The 18088-nt window shown below is 34.0% G+C and overlaps 1 protein-coding gene across 4 annotated transcripts in view; it reads left to right on the plus strand.

Moving 5' to 3' along the window:
* LOC149785021 (ubiquitin carboxyl-terminal hydrolase MINDY-2-like) overlaps window positions 1-17756 on the plus strand; it is a 73029-nt gene extending 55273 nt beyond the window's left edge. For all 4 annotated transcript variants that reach the window (XM_089978722.1, XM_089978720.1, XM_089978721.1 and 1 more), the window contains exons 6-9: window positions 4913-5112; window positions 6932-7033; window positions 11667-11871; window positions 13249-17756. In XM_089978722.1, coding sequence (XP_089834848.1) covers window positions 4913-5112; window positions 6932-7033; window positions 11667-11871; window positions 13249-13263 — 522 coding nt within the window. In that variant the 3' untranslated portion in view covers window positions 13264-17756. The remainder of the gene's footprint in view (window positions 1-4912; window positions 5113-6931; window positions 7034-11666; window positions 11872-13248) is intronic.
* Window positions 17757-18088: the final 332 nt, after the last annotated feature.

Consider the following 18088-nt stretch of genomic DNA (forward strand, 5'->3'; position numbering starts at 1 on the left):
TCTGAAATTGATTACAAAGGTCTGTGTTATTTTCATTTGTTGATCTGACTGATTAGTTTTTAATATTTTATCAATAAACAAGTTTTTCAATGTATACAGAGTTTATAAAAAAAAGCTTTTTAACATCTTTTGGTAGGAAATAAAGCTACAACCTATTAATCCTTCCCTGTGTGTTTTGGGTAATGTTGTGTTCTCCTATATCCTTAAAGCTATACTTGATTTTGCTCTATGCATTTGATGGTTATTAGAATGGTCATGATATGTGTAGAATGGTCAAATAGACTTCTAACTCACCTGGTCATAATGCCATGTTAGCTTTTGGTATGGTCTTTCTGTCATGTATATATAATTTATATTGTGTGCTTGACCTTTGTCAGCGATTGAGGGTAGAGGTTTGGCCTTCCAGGCTCTTGTCATTTTTTTAAAAGATGTTTATTTTGATTGAGTTCAAGGCCAAACCTTATTAACAAACATAGAATGTTCTGGAAGAGAACTTGTTTACACTTTGGAATTTTCCATTTAAATGACCCATATTTGGGGCATTGTATTGTGTCTTGGGTCAAGTGAAATTGATAATATAGGATGAGGTAAATAATTATTCATTCCTGTTTTTAAGTTAAGCCAATGGAATCATTTACTGTTTAGATATAATTTTAGAGGATTCCTTTATTTAAACTATTCATTGAAATTAAAATGTGGTCATTGACTCTTTGGAACAAAACAGTATAGTGAATTAATTCAAAGACATTTGGGATTATATCATTGCGATACATCAAGACTGTTATTTCACTAATAAATTCAAGACTATTGGTACATCAGCACATTCAGTATTAGAATTTATTTGGAACATTCTAAACTTTTGAACTGATAGAACATTTAGGATTATTGGGTTTCAGTTCACAATACTGTAAGTTCCTCTTAAGTTTTCACTTTGTAACTTAGATAAATAAATTATTTGTTAATTTTACTAAATTTGTTGGTTTGCCTTCTTTCAGTAGCTCAATTGTAAAGACCATAGAGTTGTAAAACTTGCATCCATTGTGCATCATCTGTCATCTGTTAACAATTGTTATTTATAGCATCTTCTTAAATGTTGCTTGAATAATTTGTACATGATTTTTTATACAAACCATTCTGGCATCAGTACCTTGCACATTTGTTGAATGCATGCTGTTCCATTATCAGATATAGTTTTCATTACTCAAAGAGAAAAACATTCAAACAACTGTTCTCAAAAGTCCACTCAACAGAATTTTAGGAACTTTGACAGAAAGTGTCCGGGCCTCTCAGTATTGGAAGAAATGTGCTGATTTGTGATCCATTGTGGATGAAGAGACAAAAACTTGAAAAGCTTAAGCAATTGCTGCTGTTATGGTCTTTTCTGTTGTCAATCTTCTGTACATAGATTGTCATCTGTCATCCATCTGTTCATTAGTACTTTCAAGATTGTTATTAATACCACTCCGAAACTACTCAGAGGATTGCCTTTAAGCTTTACATATCCATTTAACTAGTGATGCTACCAGACATTAAGTATGGCCACCACAGTGGTCATTGTGAAATTCTTGTTATGCTGCTCCTCCTCCTGAATAGATGGTCATATCAACATGGAGTTTTCACTAGAAGACTCCTTGTCATGTCTAGTTGGTCCTAAATGAAAACTGTACCAATCTGGCTGCCATAGTGGCAGGGCTGAGCAAATCCCATAGCCCGATGTCCCGGACTAGTCATTTTTGAAGTCGGACAAGTAAAATTTTCCAAGTCACTAGTCCGGGACAAGTGCTTTTTAAAAAAGTCGGGCTAGTCCTTATTTTTGTGCTTTAATCACTATATCTGCCTTTATTTGGCCAATCATGCCCTCTGGGCATACTGAATACTTGATTCAACCCCTCTTCGTGTATACATTTACATCCTGTTACCGCTTGACTGCATATTGGGCTAAGCAACCAAATTATCGGCAAATCAAAACACGTCAAACAAAAGAAAGCCAGTATGATCAATTAGCAGTGTTTTAAGCAGTTTTGTTGCGATGAGTTTACTCAGTCTAGATTATAACGAGTGGCTCACTATGATTTTAATCCAGCGAGTCAGTGGAATTAAATTAAGGAAGATTACTTTACCTACATCAGCGTTGGTTTCCTTTATGAACTATTTAAATGACAGTAATGATTCTTTAATTTATAATTGATTATACAGATGATTAACTTCCACATGCAATATTGTGTTTGAAGCAAAACAATTACGCTAATTAATGAGCTGTTTCAGTTCATATTTAAAAGAGAAAATTGATGTTATGATCACTTTAGAAGTAGTTGTCAAGCAAGCTGATAGTTACTCTGTGGATAAAATGAGTTTGCTAAATTATTTTTGCAAGGTAGGTAATAGCGGCAATTCGGCGAAGGTAAATTTGTTTGAAAATGGAGGGATAAAACATAAGATGGATACTGAGTGTGCGGTAGCTATTTCTGACTGTGAACGAGGATTTAGTTCAGTGAACTTAATCAAGACTTCTTTAAGGAATTCCTTAAACCAAAAGAGTTTACAAATGCTAATGAACATTTCTGCAAATGGACCAGAGCTTGATGACTTTAACCCAGACACAGTTATCAACTGCTGGCTTAGTGCTGGTGCAGGTGGCAGTAATATATATGGACATATTTTCAAATCCATCAGCTAAAACATATATACATGAACCTGAAGAAGCCAAATGTATAACAACCAGTGTTTTTGAAAAATTAAATTCTTTTAAGAAATAATTATGTGGTATATTATTTTGGTTTTTTTTCTTCTATGGATTAAGTACATACGTCTCATCAAATCTTGGCAAGTAATTACCGTTTTGGGACCAGTGAATAGTAAGGTGGGACTAGTGAAGAGAAAGGTTTGACTAGTGAATTTTCTGAAACCACTTGTCTTGGACTAGTGGTTTTAAAAAAATGTGCTCAGCCCTGAGTGGTCATCTTAAAATCTTGTTATTGCTTCTCCTATTGAATACATGCTCATATCAACATGGGGTTTTCACTAGAAGACGTCTTATTATGTCTAGTTGGTCCTATATGAAAACTGTACCAATCTGGCTGTCATAGTGGTCATCTTAAAATCTTGTTATTGCTGCTCTTCCTGAATAGATGATCATATCAACATGGGGTTTTCACTAAAATATTTATCATGATGTCTAGTTGGTCCTAATTGAAAAAGATACTGATCTGACATCAATCATGGCAACCATAGCAGTCATCCTGAAAACCTTCTTATCAGTTCTTCTTCTGACTGGATGATCATATCAACATGCAGTTTTCACTAAAAACGGAATTCTTGTGATGTCTAGCCGGTCCTTAACAAAAAGGATACCAATCTGACATCCAATATAGCCACCATGGCAGCCATATTAAAATTTTGTCATCACAACTTAACTTGAACAGAAAGTCCTATTAACACAGGGTTTATGATGTCCAATTGGTGTTAATGAAAATGGTGCAAATTGGATGTGGGAGCCGTCTTGAAAATCATATTTACACTCCAGAATGAAACATTATATCTTGATATTATTGTTATCTCTACTCCTTTGAATATAATGATATATCAACATGGTGTTTTCAGCAGTAGATTTATGATATCTAGTTGGTCCTAAATGTAAATGGTGCCATTCATAAATCCAATATGGCTGCCATGATGATTTTCTTAAAAATCTTGTTGTCACCACTCTTCCTGAATGAATGATCATTATGACATGAGGTATTCACCAAAAGACGATGTCCACTTTGTTGAAATTAAAATAATGCCAAGATGACATCCAATATTTTTACTGCCACAGCTAATGTGAAAATCTTGTTATTGGTGAAGAATATCAGAGATGATTTCAACACTCTATAGATGAAAGAAAGAAATCGTCTTATCTTGAATTCCTGAAATTTTTTCACTCAGTAGAATGACAGTCACTTTGAGGGATGATTGTTTTCATATATTAAGAAATTTTACAAAAAAGCATCATACTAACTCATATTTCTTACTAGATGCTTTAAGGATTTCAGAATTTTTTTTACCATTATCTTTTACTTTTTATATCTTTTACAGAATGTTAGCATCTTTAACTTTTATACTTTATATTGTTGTTTTTGAAGACTTCATTTATGGAAGGGTTTATCTGTAAAGATTGTGTGTGATTTCTTCATGTTTATATTTGTAGAATGTTACCTTATAGCCACTATTGTGCTGATGTGTCATAAGCTACCTGTTTCTGAATTAGTGTTCATTCCAAATATATATATTTGAGCAGATATGCAATAACATTAGAGCCTTTCATAAAAGAAAAATTTAAAAACAAAACTGATGTAGATAGCATATACCAGTATGCTTTTATAATTTCTGTTTGACAGCTTCACTATTCTCATGCATTGTGTAAATGTTCAAAGTTTTCTGGAGCAGTATTCTAGAACATGCTTAAAATTCCACTTTGATGTAATTCAAAACTTTTGATTGACAAGGATGAAAAAAACAAGTTCTCATTTTCCATTTATAAAACTAATTCTAATTTTGGGTTCAGTGATCAATATTTTAGCATCAGGACAGAAGGTGGTCAGCAAAATGCTGACATCAGAATTTTAGCATGACCTGTGGAAAAGTAAGAAATAATGGTTACTTTTCTAATGGCAGAATCATCAACAACACTGTTTTTTTGTCAGTTTTGATTCAGATTTTGTAGCTCAACATGCAGTTATTGGCCTTTTTTCATCAAATCTATCGAGCAAAGCTAGAGAATTTAGATTGATGGAATGAGAAGATGGGAAGGTAAAAAAAACTTTAGAAAGGTTAGGGACATACGAATATAATGTATTTCTAGTTCTCAGACTTTCATAGACCACTTGAGTAGTCATTGACCATTCTGAGAACCTTGTTAATTTGACTCTTTCAGAATGAACTGTTTCTCTTGGTGACAGACCAGGGTTATATAACAGAGAGCAGTGTAGTATGGGAGACATTGTCCAGTGTGGAGGGAGATTGTCATTTTGTGGACCATGAGTTCAGGACATATACCAAACATGAACCCATCATGGAATCCATCCCTCCCAATAATGTAAAGGATGATGATACAGATGAACATCTGGATCCAGAGTAACTGCAGAGCTTTACATTTCAACATTGAATTTACAAGCTTTTCCACATAAAACTTGCATTCAGTTTACAAAAATCATATTTTCATACCTATTAATTTCATGAAAATTGTTACGGTTAATTCAGGTTAGGATTGTATATAAACTTCTCAGAAGATTGTTTTTATCAAACTTCGTACAGTTACTGGCAGTTTTTGAAATATTTACCTTCAAAGTTTAAAATGTTTTATGGGGCACAGACTTGAAAGTTGAATGAATTCAAGGCTCAGTTTAAGATGTAAAGGATGCATGGATAAAGCAATAGATTATTCCAAAGTTTTTTTATTCATCAGAAGAGTTCTTGATAAGAATTTAATGAATTGGGTATTTTTACTCCCTGTTTTGCATCTGTGTTTCTTTTGTATAACAAATTGAATGGGGTATTTGGTGAACAGAGCAGAACACAGTCTTATGATGCAAGACTGAGTGATAAGCATTAAGCTGTTAATCATGTCATTAGATTGTAAACAATGGCTTAGTGATGAATGATAATTAGAAGTACTGAACTGACATCTGATATGAAATTTAAAAATCTTTGTCAGAAAGCATTATGTTAACCCTTTACCTCATGCAAGTGCCTCTGGACACCTTTACTCCATTCTCATGGAAGTGCCTTTGGACGCCTCTACCCGATTCACATGGAAGCGCATTTTGATGCCTCTACACCATTTTCTTGGAAGCACCTTTCGATGCCTGCTGTAAACGTCAGCCATTTTGAGGGGGATTTCACAGCGCCACCTTTGGGGAAAACCCCTTATTAGATACTACATTGATGTGAATGACCATTATGTCAGATCATGTGGTCACTGTTTAAGATCTGGTCATAATCTGCTATTTAAAGGAATTGGGTCATGTTCTCCACTCTCCAAATGGAGGTAGCAGATTTTGTTATTGAGATTTCACGATTAGAATTTTAACTATAAAAGCTTCAGTAACTTAAGTAAAGGCTCTGATATTGATGTCATCAACAATTAGTTTTTATAAATTATCAAATTCAGATGATTTAGTGATGTAGACGCAGACAAAGAACTTGTAAATTTCAAGTACGAGAAATTACAACAATGGTTGGTCATGGGACTTCACTGACTCGAGGGTGATCGAGTTCTCTCAAGATTTTAAAGCACATAAAAAATTCTTCCATGAAAAATAATTATACAGCTCACTAATGATCAGATTTTACCCTTAAATCTTTCTATACATAATAGATGTGTACCAAAAATGTAAAATGATTAAAGTTGATGTTAAACGCAACATATACTACACAGCTTAACAGTTAACAGGCCTATGTTTATGGAGTCAGATAAGTTACAGATGTTCTATTTATATTGCGCTGCACATTGTAACTTTGGTACATATATATCGAAGGGTTAAATAGCCATGCACTCTATGAGGTAAAGGGTTAATCAAAATTTTGGGGCTAGCTGCTCATGGATGTGGTTTTTTGGCAAATGTCTGCCATCTGAGAAATCTAAGACCCATGTCTCTTGTACTTAAAAAAGAGTTGAAAATTATATTATATTAATTTTTTCTTTGCCAGCTGCCCATACATTTAGCTTTGTTAAATATCAGCAGGTGAGCAATCTTAGAAACACGTGGGCCTCTTGTTCCTTACGTTCTTTATTATCATCATGTAAAAGAAACCCTTATATGGTGAGTAATCGTGAATTGATTTTCTATTAGAACTATGCCACCATGTGAAAATGAATGACTTACTTGCCTATTAAAAAGCTACAACTTTAGTTGCAGTGTAAAAAATATAACTTTCTTCATCTTCTCTGCAGTTTTCTAGTGGCCTTGTCTTTGCAAGAAGAACAGCAGTTCATTGATCAGCAGTTAACCTGGGAACAACGTAAACAGCAACAAGAACAGATGCAACTTTCTGAGTAAATACACCCTTCAGTTCTAGTTATAATGTTAAATTTGTATTCTCTTACAATAGCCAGAGTCAGCCAGCGTACAATTTCAGTTGTGTAGAGGTTGTGCCAATCACCCAAAATTTATTTTTTAGAAAAAACTTTTTCCAAATGGATCATTATCAACAATCATAATTTAAGCATTAAATTGTGTATCAACTTGTATGCTCCAACTACATCAAGGAAAGGGGGCACATAGTGCTGTCATGTCTGTCTATCCCATCATGTTCTGTCCCATCCTATCCCATCTTTGAAAGGATCACATACTGTTATGTACATCCCTTCATGTCCTGTCCCATCTTTGACATCCTTAAAAGAGGCACTTAGTGTCATCCTGTTTGTCCATCCCCTCATGTCCGGTTTTGTCCGATCCCATCCCATCCTTGAAAGGGTCACATAGTGTTATCATGTCTGCCTGTCCCTTATGCCCAGTCCTGTCATGGTCCATCACATTTATGAAAGGCCCTGTCCTGTCGTGGCCCATCACATCTATGAAAGTGGCTCAGTGTGTTGTCATGTCTGCCTATCCCTCTTGTCCCATCACATCCATGAAAAGGGACAAATAGTTTTAGTATGTCTACCAATCTCCACTTCCTGCACTGAAAGGGACACATAGTGTTATCATTTCTGTCCATCTCTTATGTCCCATCACGTATGTGAAAGGGACACATAGTGTTATCATGTCTGCCATCCCATCCAATCATATCCTATCACATCACGTCTGTCAAAAATGTCATTTCCACTCATTGACCTTTGAAGGACTTCAAATTTGGCATGAGGCTTTAAATTAAGAAAGCCCCGGTCAAGTTTGATTTCACCAATTTTATGGAGTCCTGGTCCCTGTTTGATTTAGAACTTTTTCCTCCAATTTTGTTGAACACAGTAGTGTTTGAAGAATGTGATGGATTGAAAAAAAAATTGTATGAAACTTTACATTAAGAAGACCTAGGTCAGGTTTCAGTTTTGGACCCTTTTCCTGGATAATCTGGCAGAGTTGTTACCCTGTTTGACTTTTTGTTTTAAATTTTCATTTTGTTGATGTTCAGTTTTCACCATTTTTATTTTCTGGTAGAATTTTATGGAGCTGTGGTCTCTGTTTGACCTTGAACATAGACTTTCCATTTCAATTCTTCTAATTTACTTTTGAAAGACTTCATAGATTATGCTTCGATTAGGCATCAGGCTTTCCATTAAAACTGTCTGAGTCAGGTTTGATTTTCCCCATTTGCAAGCAGAACTTTACAGATTTTGACTCCACTTTCCATAGAAAATTGCTCTTAAATTTCTTTAAAAAGCTTTTGACAGACTTAAAGCTCCAGTGCCTCTATTACATGCAAAAAGGTCATATATTCCAAATCATCAGAATAATACTGAATCTTGAAAGATGTTGGTCCTAGAAATGTTTGGGTTCCATTAAAATCAGATAATATCAATGTGTCATCACATTATGAGCTGTGTAATTTCTCCCATGAATGGAGAAACTCTGCCATTTTTCACACATATACAAATTAATCCGATGTTGACTGGCAGCATCCATGGGTCAATCAATTTCAGTTGAAAGCTGGAACACAAGATTTTAAGTTGTCACCATTTTAAACATCAGAAGCCAACACCACACTATATCAGATTGTCATCAGCCCATGTTCACCTTTTAAATTATTCTAGCACCCCAGCTGATCAATGATATTCACTGGAGTCTTATTTTTCTCTAATGCATTTTTTTCTTTCTTAGATTTGCTTAAAAAAGGTGGGCATGCCTCTTTTTATTTCCTATCAAGTCAATATGTGCACCATGTGTGAATGTTTTAATTAGACTCAAATGAAATTTGTTTAATGTATCACATCACTACTTTTAAAATGAAAATGGTATATTTCTGACCCAATTACTTAAAATCATTGAAGAAATACCATCAAATTAACCTCAGGTCTGGTGTCCCCACTATCAGTACAATTATGAACTTGGAGCAAAAATAACCTTAGCCAAACTAATGAGTAAAATGGATTTGAAATCTCGAGACAAGACTGAAAAGGATAAAAAGAATAAAATATGGACAGCAGAAATTATTTAGAATATTTTCTGCTTAAACATGAAAACTCAACAAGTTAGACAAATGAGATAGCTGGTGTAGATGAAATGAGTGCACCTCTGCCTGAGCTACAGTGTCTTCATCTAGGTTTAGTTTAACAAAAATATTTCAGAGTCATTTATTGAGAATGAAATATTGAATCCAGAAATTTTTTTGACTTTACAGATCAAGATATTTTTCCCAAATTTATATGCTGTAAATTAATGTTCTTGAAAATTAATTTTTTGTCTTTGAAAAGTGCTTGAATTTCCTGATGAAATATCTAGGGGAACTGTCAAAATAATGGGTCAGCAACACTGATAGACTTTTACCTGGGTAAATAGGTCTGTTAAGATACCATATATACCTGATAATAAGTCAACTCAACTATAAGTAAACTCCAACCTTTATATGGCTACAGAAAGCTAATTTTTTTTTTACACTCCAGTAAGTTGAGGTGTACTGTGCAAGACTTTTCATCAGTTGCACTTTGGAAAAATAAACAAGCCAAACTGGATGGATAGAAAGATAGATCAGAAAATATAAAGACAAATCTGTTGTAAAATACAATTATATTATTGAGTGGAATATATCACAAACAAATTGACAAAAAATTTTGTCAAGCTTCTTGTAATAAAACCCATTGAAATCCATAATGCTTGACGTATATCCATTGATTTGATAAGTCCACGAATATGTCACTTACTGGTATAAAAATAGCAGCCCAGAGTGATCCAATTCACAATATCCTGTATTATGTTATTTTACATGTCTTATAAATAAGAAATAAAAGTCAAGTCCACACTTTTGTGATTCACAGTAATCCTGTAAATGTCACTGTCTAATGTCGTCTGGTACAAAGCCCAAGAATTCATCCTCATTGTTTGCATGGCTAAATCAGATTTGGAAATCCTCCATTATTGTCTGGTCATTGTAAATATCATTCAGCTCTGATTCCTTGTCTTCACTATCATATGTGGGTGCTTATGCAGAGACTGAGCTTGGGCTTTGGAAACAGCACTTTGATTATACAGTCTATGAAATACATTCAAGGCTATATCGGAACTCATCTGTTGTGCAGCAAGATCACAGGGGAGTTCAAATAACCATGATCTGTTACTCGGCTCTGAGCAATGATCAAATTCTCATTTCAGTCAAAGGGTTGTCACGTGGAAAGAAAGGATGCTGCCATTACAAGCTAAGGAATTAAGGTCAAATGCATGCAGGAAGTTGTAGGACTCTACTTGGCACTGAACAAGTATCAAATCTGTGGCTTGACCAAAGCGTTGTCAACTTGAAAACAAAGTGTGTGCTGCCTTTACAAGCCAAGAGCTTATTGGCCCACATACACTGGCAGATAATCTGGAAAACAGCAATTGGAAAATTTTGTCTTGCTTATGGAAAGGAAAATATGAATCAAATCAAACTTTTTTACTGCACCAAGCACAAACAGTAATTATACAGCAAAACAATAACTAGTGAAGATACAGGGTGTTCCCATTTGCACAAAAATGGAAGCAGTATACTTATTAGTAAATACCCATGGTAAACAATATCAGCAGACATTTCACCTTATAGTGGGTAGTATTAAATTTACCAGTTATATTTTCAAATTAAAATCCGAATAACTGTAGATACAAGTAACTTGTAATGAATGCCATCATAAAACAGATAAACACAGTGCATATCATATATGCATTTTTGAAATGGAATAGTGGCATGAGAACCTAAAAATACTTTATATACTGCAAACATTTAGTGTGTGTGTGATTTGGATTTTTAATGTAGCTTTAACAATTTTTCAGTCATATCGCTATGATGTCTGCAGTGTGGCAGTTTATTGTGATGCACTGGGGCATCATGCTGCAGAAATATAGCATTATGTCCCACCCAGTCACATTATCCTGACACCAGGCCGACCAGTCCTAACACTAACCTCTTAATGCTGAATGCCTAGTGAGGCATCTGTTTGTTCCATTTTTATAAGTCTTTGGTATGTTTCAGACTGGGTTCCAACCCACAACCTCCCTCATCTGAGGCAGACGCTCACCAGAGTGGTCCACAAACATCAAGAGTTTCCAATACTACCCCTTGATTTATAAAAGAGATTTGTCACACTTATAAAGTGATCCCAATTCTGCATCAATCAAATTCTATGTATAAAAAAGTTTTCAAGTTGTAATTGAGTATATATATATATATATATATATGGTATTTAATAAGCATTAGATATGGGAGATTCTTTGAAAACATTGTATTTATCATACTTATAATGTGGGATGGGTCACCAAGACTGATAGTAATTCACAGTTGGCTTGGTTTTATAGGCAAAATGGTATGAACTTTTGGCAAATTTTTAATGATCTTCTCTCCCATATTATTTGAAATGTAAAAATAGTTTTAAAAGGTAGTCTTCATATGTCACTTGTTGCTTTGTTATGACTTGTTATGGTCGATTTGAATTTTAAAAATTCATCTAGATTGGAGAGATAACAATAAAAATAGGTCCATCTTCAGTGCCTAACTCCTTTTTTCAGTGCAGAGCTAGCAAGGAGACTGCAAGAAGAAGAAAATAGAATGGCTGCTGCTGCCAGAGGTAACCAGCAGCAACAACAACAGCCACAGCAACAAAACTACCCACGCAATCAATATCCACAACAGGTTGCTGTTCAAGGCCAGGGTCATGAACAAAGCCCGAGACGACCGAGAGAAAGAGTGGAGGACAGGAATAAAAAGTCAGATGTAAGGATAAAATTACTTATAGTTTTGTTATTGTTTTATTAATACCAAATTGTTAGTCAGTGGTTACACTACATAAAATGTAACTTTCTATGAAAATTCTCTGAAATAGTTATACCCGTTTGCCAAATTGTACAGGAAGCCAATGGAAACAAGATGAGCAAGTCAGCTCAGAGATCTCAGTATGCACATATATCCATTTCGGCTAGCGTGGGTATGTGGGAAAGCCTGCCAGTAGCTTCTTGTGGGTCAGTAGTTCTTCCCTGGGTTTTCCAGGGTTCTTCCTCCACCAGTTATACTGGCCGCCATGTATAGCCTATCTTGTGCTGAAAAATGGCGTTAAACCCTAGAACAACAACAACATATATCCATTGTTATTGAACTTGTAAATCTTCTTGATATAATCCCACATCAAGCGTTCTTTGGTCTGCTAGACACTGGGATAAATTATAGTTGTACTAATATTGCTATGGGTTGTTTACTCCAACTTCATAATATCTGAAGCATTGCTGTAGCCATGGTTTTAGTGTTTTTCACTTTAACTACAACCGCTTAAGTCGGCGTTTTACTGTCTGAAAGCAATCTTTCATCTGGCAATGCAGACATCTTTATAAACAAATATGGTACCTAATGGAAACTCAAGTCAATCAAAATGCGTAATGCATCCTGCCTCGTGACATAATTTCAGTACCTCAACACTGGAGAGTGGTACTGAAATGACATTTCGAGTCAAAATGCAGCTGAATTTACAATAATTAAGCATGTTAATCATACAAATGTGAAAGAGATACGTTGATACTGCATCAAGGTAACTAAATATCATAATATAAAGACATTATATGTTCAGTGTGTTTCAAAACATACCTCAAGCATGGTAAGCTTCCATAGTGTGACAATCTTCAGTTATGTGAGGGAGCCTTTGTTCTTCTGTCCATTATGACACCTCGCAAGGGAAGGATTTATTTGCGTGACTCTATTAGGAAATACGACTAAAAATTCATTAAACAGGTTTCATCAAAAACTGTTCATAAATTAAGTTTCTAGAATGTCAACAATTTTTAGATAGTTGGAACCCACATTACCTTAATAATATGTGCATATTTTGCTGGTTATTAAATTTATTCAGAATCCTTAAAATACAAACCTACTTAGGACGTTTCATCAGTGTACAAATATACTGATAACCTATAGAGCACTACAAGCAATTGTTGATATACAATGCACACCAGATGATTTAGCTTTTGGCTAGATATTAATTAGAAATGCAACTTCTCTTCATAGTCTTTTAAACAATATATTGTGATCATAACAAATTTATAACTGTATATTTTCATGTTTTTAGCATGTACTTTTCTTCAAGGAATGCAATTTCTCTTCCAGTGCTGCATATTGTGACAGAGCACCACTATTTGTGGAGATGTTGAAGTCATTTTATAATTGATCCTGTACCACTGCCTTTCTCAATATATGGCACAGTTTTCCAAGTTATAGATTGACAGGATCTTCTAAACTGATGAGGAGACTTGCTTATCCGACAGAGAGAGAGAGAAAATGTCTCATGGCTTCATTTCACAATCCTTCTGTGTTATATCCGATCTTCCCCATTCCACTGTAACAATGGCATTTGTTACAGCTACCTGAACATGAGATAGTTTCATGTGTGTGTCACCTTTGATAGGTGAAACATGAATGTCTTTCAAATGGCGTTGTTGTTTTTGTTCTAGAGGTTGTTGGTCCGCATTTTTTTTAAAACTTGCTTTTTCATTTTGAGACACCCATACAGTCATGAATTTGACATGTTTATTTATCTTCTGCACATCTCAAGTGCCTGAGGTTTATCACAATTTTTGTTTTTCATTCTTCAGGCACTAGTATGACGCGCGCTCTGAAGTTTTTGCTTTAGTCATGTAATTCACAGCACTATATCAAGTCCAACTGCAAACAGTATAGACTGTGACCTGCCATTGCACCAACAGATCAGGGTCTCTGTTGTTTGTTATAAACTGCATAGACCAAGAACTGCCAGCACATTATGATATGGCAGATCTGGGTCTTTACAGTTGGACCTGAATTATGAGTGAGTATGTATGTTAGGTGCTTTTTTACGATTTTATCACTGGAATGGAACAAAATGTACAAATCATTTGTGGCCTTGGGCTAGTTTGTTTTCAGATTTATACTAAAATAGTGTGTAAATAAAATACCTTTTAATCTGGATTTTATTGAGAAACACTTTTTCTTTGGAAAGATAAATTTATTGGATATAACAACGTGAAATAGTCGGTATATGAATTGATAATAATTTTACAATCTTTTAACATTTTTCTGTTATTTATATACCATATTGATGCGTAGATGTGTTTAGTTTATTTGTTTAGAGACAGAACAATTATATGTTGTAAAATTGAATCTTGTTTGAAGCCAAAAATATATTACAAGAATTTAGAATGATCATGCTTCCAGTCTGATTAAATATAAGTTACAAGTAAAACTCCAACCATTTTTTCTGAATTAAATTTCTTTTTAAATTGTATCAGGACTGTAATATGTTGTTTGCTGCTGTTGTTGCTCAAGTCATTGATTACCAGTTGATTGAATGAAGACTTGTGAAAAATTATCTTCATTCTTTTACTTATGTGATGTCATTTTATTGGTAATGGCTCCATACTTATGTTGTGTACATTTATCACAGTGTTCATGTTATATATATATATATACACACACACACACACACACAGTAATATTCATATATTTAATTGGGTACACATTTTTATTTTTTTTTCACATCAGACATAATGCCGAAAGGATTTGAGATGATTTGCTCATTGTAATATTGAGACTGATCACTTGTTTTTAAAATGCTGGAGCATATTACGGCAAATTCACTTGTGCATTGCAATTGAAGAGGAAAAGAAAACCTGGAGCACACAGTTGTTGTCTATAAATGTTAGTTTCGTTTATCTTCTTTCATAGACTATATAGTATCACTGTCTCAGCATGAATAGAACAAGACATTGACGTCATTGTTGTATGGCTGTCTGAGGACTAGGCCCAGGGTTATATGATACCCACTCAAAAAGTATATAAACTTAATTGGCTTTACAGTGGGAATTAATTTATGCAGTCAGTCCTTATCCCCACTGGCTTTGCCTTATAGGCCTAAGTTGGATGCCAATGAGATTCCCACCCAATGGCGTTGCAATGGCTTTTTACCATAAGTTTGCTGATTTTATTCACAACATTTGATTGACTATCACATTTCTCATGATTTTTGATTTTTGGGTTTTTTTATGGTCATGGGTTTCTTTGCTCTTGGTAATTAAATTTTGAAGTGTTTCAGGATAGAGCTTATTGGATTATTATTTTTTAAATATTAAAATCTGCAGATACAAAATGTACACTTAAAAAGGTAAAGCATATATGAAATTTCTTACAATAATTCACAACACCAGGGATAAAATATAAAAGATATGTTTCAGGCACTTTAATATGACAATACCAGCAACTGGTAAATGTGGTCAGTTTTTAGAAACAAGTCTCTGCAAAAACATTTATAAACTTTTACATGGTTTTATGTAAGAAATATATTCTTCTTAAAGCAAAATGTTTTTCTTGCACATAATTAAATATTTAACAAATTCTGATTCTGCATTTATTGGTGTGCATTATATATGCTTAGGTGTTCAGATTTAAGACTGTATTGCATTGTTAGTAAATTCCAGCACATATTTTCCTTAATTCCTTCATTCTCAAGATTTTAATAGTTAATTGGTACTTTACCAACTAGTCATTGAAATAAATAATGAAATTATTAACTTTTTCTTTTACTGTTTTTTGTCTCAAGTATAACCTGCAAGTTATTCATTATTATCCCTGCATTGTTTGTTTAATTACTTATTCTTTTAAAATGTAGGCATCCTGTATTCTAAAATTAATGTTTTAATTTTTTTTCTACAAACATTTTACATTTTCATGGTTTATTTCCCTTGCTTTTCTCGACTTATAACTGAGAAGTAATTGCTTGCACTGCACCATGCATATAAAATTACTAGAATTGAATCTGTTGACACTCCACAAATGTTATAAGCAGTAATGTAACTCATTTGAGATCTTGATGATACAAAAATGTATGTTAAATCAGCAACAAATCTGGTTAGAAATGAGGCTACCAGAGTGGTAACAAGCTCAGATATAAATGGCACTTCATCTTCATGTATAACAAGGAATATGTTGCAGTTGGATTTTTAAATAAAAAAGAGACTTAGATAAAGTTAGCATCCAAGTTCTTTAAAAAAAAATTGTATCCAGTAAAATGTAACACCCTCAGATACAAGATTATTTATCACATCCTAACACAATCATCTTACTATGTCATACAGAGTGCTGTGAGATTCCAGTTGTACCAAAATTTCCTACAGATAAACCAAGATTTTAATGTAACAGATTTTGAAATGGGACTTAACCACCAAATGCATTATATAAATAGATGTCATAGAATTTAGTGTGACACAAAAGTAAAGATGAAGTTTAAAATTTCAAGTGATCTATTTGAAGAGGTGTGGGGAATGTATCCTACACAAAGCTGGACTGGAGTACCAAAAAACGAACTTGACCTCGAAACTTGGTGTGAGACAAAGTCACTGTGACCTTTCTTTCAAGTGATAGTGATGTAGTTATGAATCCTCCCTCATCAAGTTTCCCGACTGCAAGAGCAGCGAGACATCTGTGAACTCTACCCAAAGGTTTATCCATTATTCATCACCACTAGATGGCAGTATGTGGCATGTAAATTAAGTAGAATCAGACAATTTAAATTAGTACCCACATGCATGGGGCATCAAACTTGTATTCTTTACGGCATGGACTTCAAACAAGCTTCATATTTTCCAAGGTATAGGGCATCAAAGTTTTAGGTCATACAAAATCTTCATATGCCAAACTAATTATATTTACTTATATAATCTCATCAACTTTACTGACATTGTTCTCTAAACATTTCAGCTTATCACCATGTTGCTTGTTTTTATCTTTCAAAGAAGGATTTTCTTCATAGCTCTGATTTATAAAGATAGATAAGATACATATGCCCTTTTCAAAACTTTGGACACAGTATAGATGTTAACATCTTAATTTTTGTTTTCTTCCTTTTATAAGCTGTCTACTTAGTTAAGTGATCTGAAACTTGATCTCCTTCATCCACTGAGATCTAGCAGGGACCTTAAAGATTTTTTTATAAATAAAATTATGGGGTAAAATTATAATGCCCTTGTGGACTTGATTACCCCATCACCATCAAACAAAAATTGTTATTAGAGTGCATCTGTATAAGATTGTATACTATTTACCACCTATATAGTAGCTAGATTTGGAAAGTGAATGACTATATTCATGAACATTTTTCTCAGCTATGAAAATCTTACCCTGAATTCCAGCATTAAATTTGAATCTGGCTGGTTAGACATGTATGGTTGTGATCAAAACAATCAGATTTGTTACTGACCAATTGGGTGCCTAGTTTACAACCTGTGCCTGGATGTAAAAAAATGAACAAGGGGCAGGAACTTTGCACAGTGAGATTTGTTTGTACAACACATGCCTCCACAGCATACATACAGAATGAAAAGCCCCAACAAAAGTTTTAAAAAAAGGAATTAGCGCTGGATTGTGTACAAATTACTGTCTGTTATAAACTGTAAGTTGTCGTAGTACAGAAAAGTGGGTTTTCCCTGAGATTCTTTAAATAATATTCTTCACACTGTCTTTTTTTTTTCTTCTTCTCATTATTGTATTACATTATGGCTCATAATTTAGTATTATTGTGATCATGTAGGAAATTGAGTGATGTTGTTATATTTACCCCAAGAAAATAAAAGTTGCCTAATACTGAATTTGTTTCATGTTCTTTCTTTTTTTTACCAGCAATTACTCATATCAGAGAATATTTTGATGTATCAATGGTTCCACAACACAAATACTTTTGCCAAGTCCACCATAGTGGAAAGTGAAACAGAAGTTAATTTTATATGCTTTTGTGTGTTCAAACAGTTTATATGTAGGTTGACTCGATACAAAATTGAATACAAGTGATGCCGACCTTGTAAACCAACAAGCAGTAGGTATCTTCCTTACCCAAAAAGCAAATTTTTTATTAAGTTTGTTAAGAAAAGTTGAATACACGTTATGTTAAACCAATTTTCTTTATTTACTTGATTGTGACCTT

This window comes from Sinohyriopsis cumingii, chromosome 13 (genome assembly GCF_028554795.1).
Source record: "Sinohyriopsis cumingii isolate HCF-2022 chromosome 13, ASM2855479v2, whole genome shotgun sequence".
In the NCBI taxonomy this organism is placed as follows: domain Eukaryota; kingdom Metazoa; phylum Mollusca; class Bivalvia; order Unionida; family Unionidae; genus Sinohyriopsis; species Sinohyriopsis cumingii.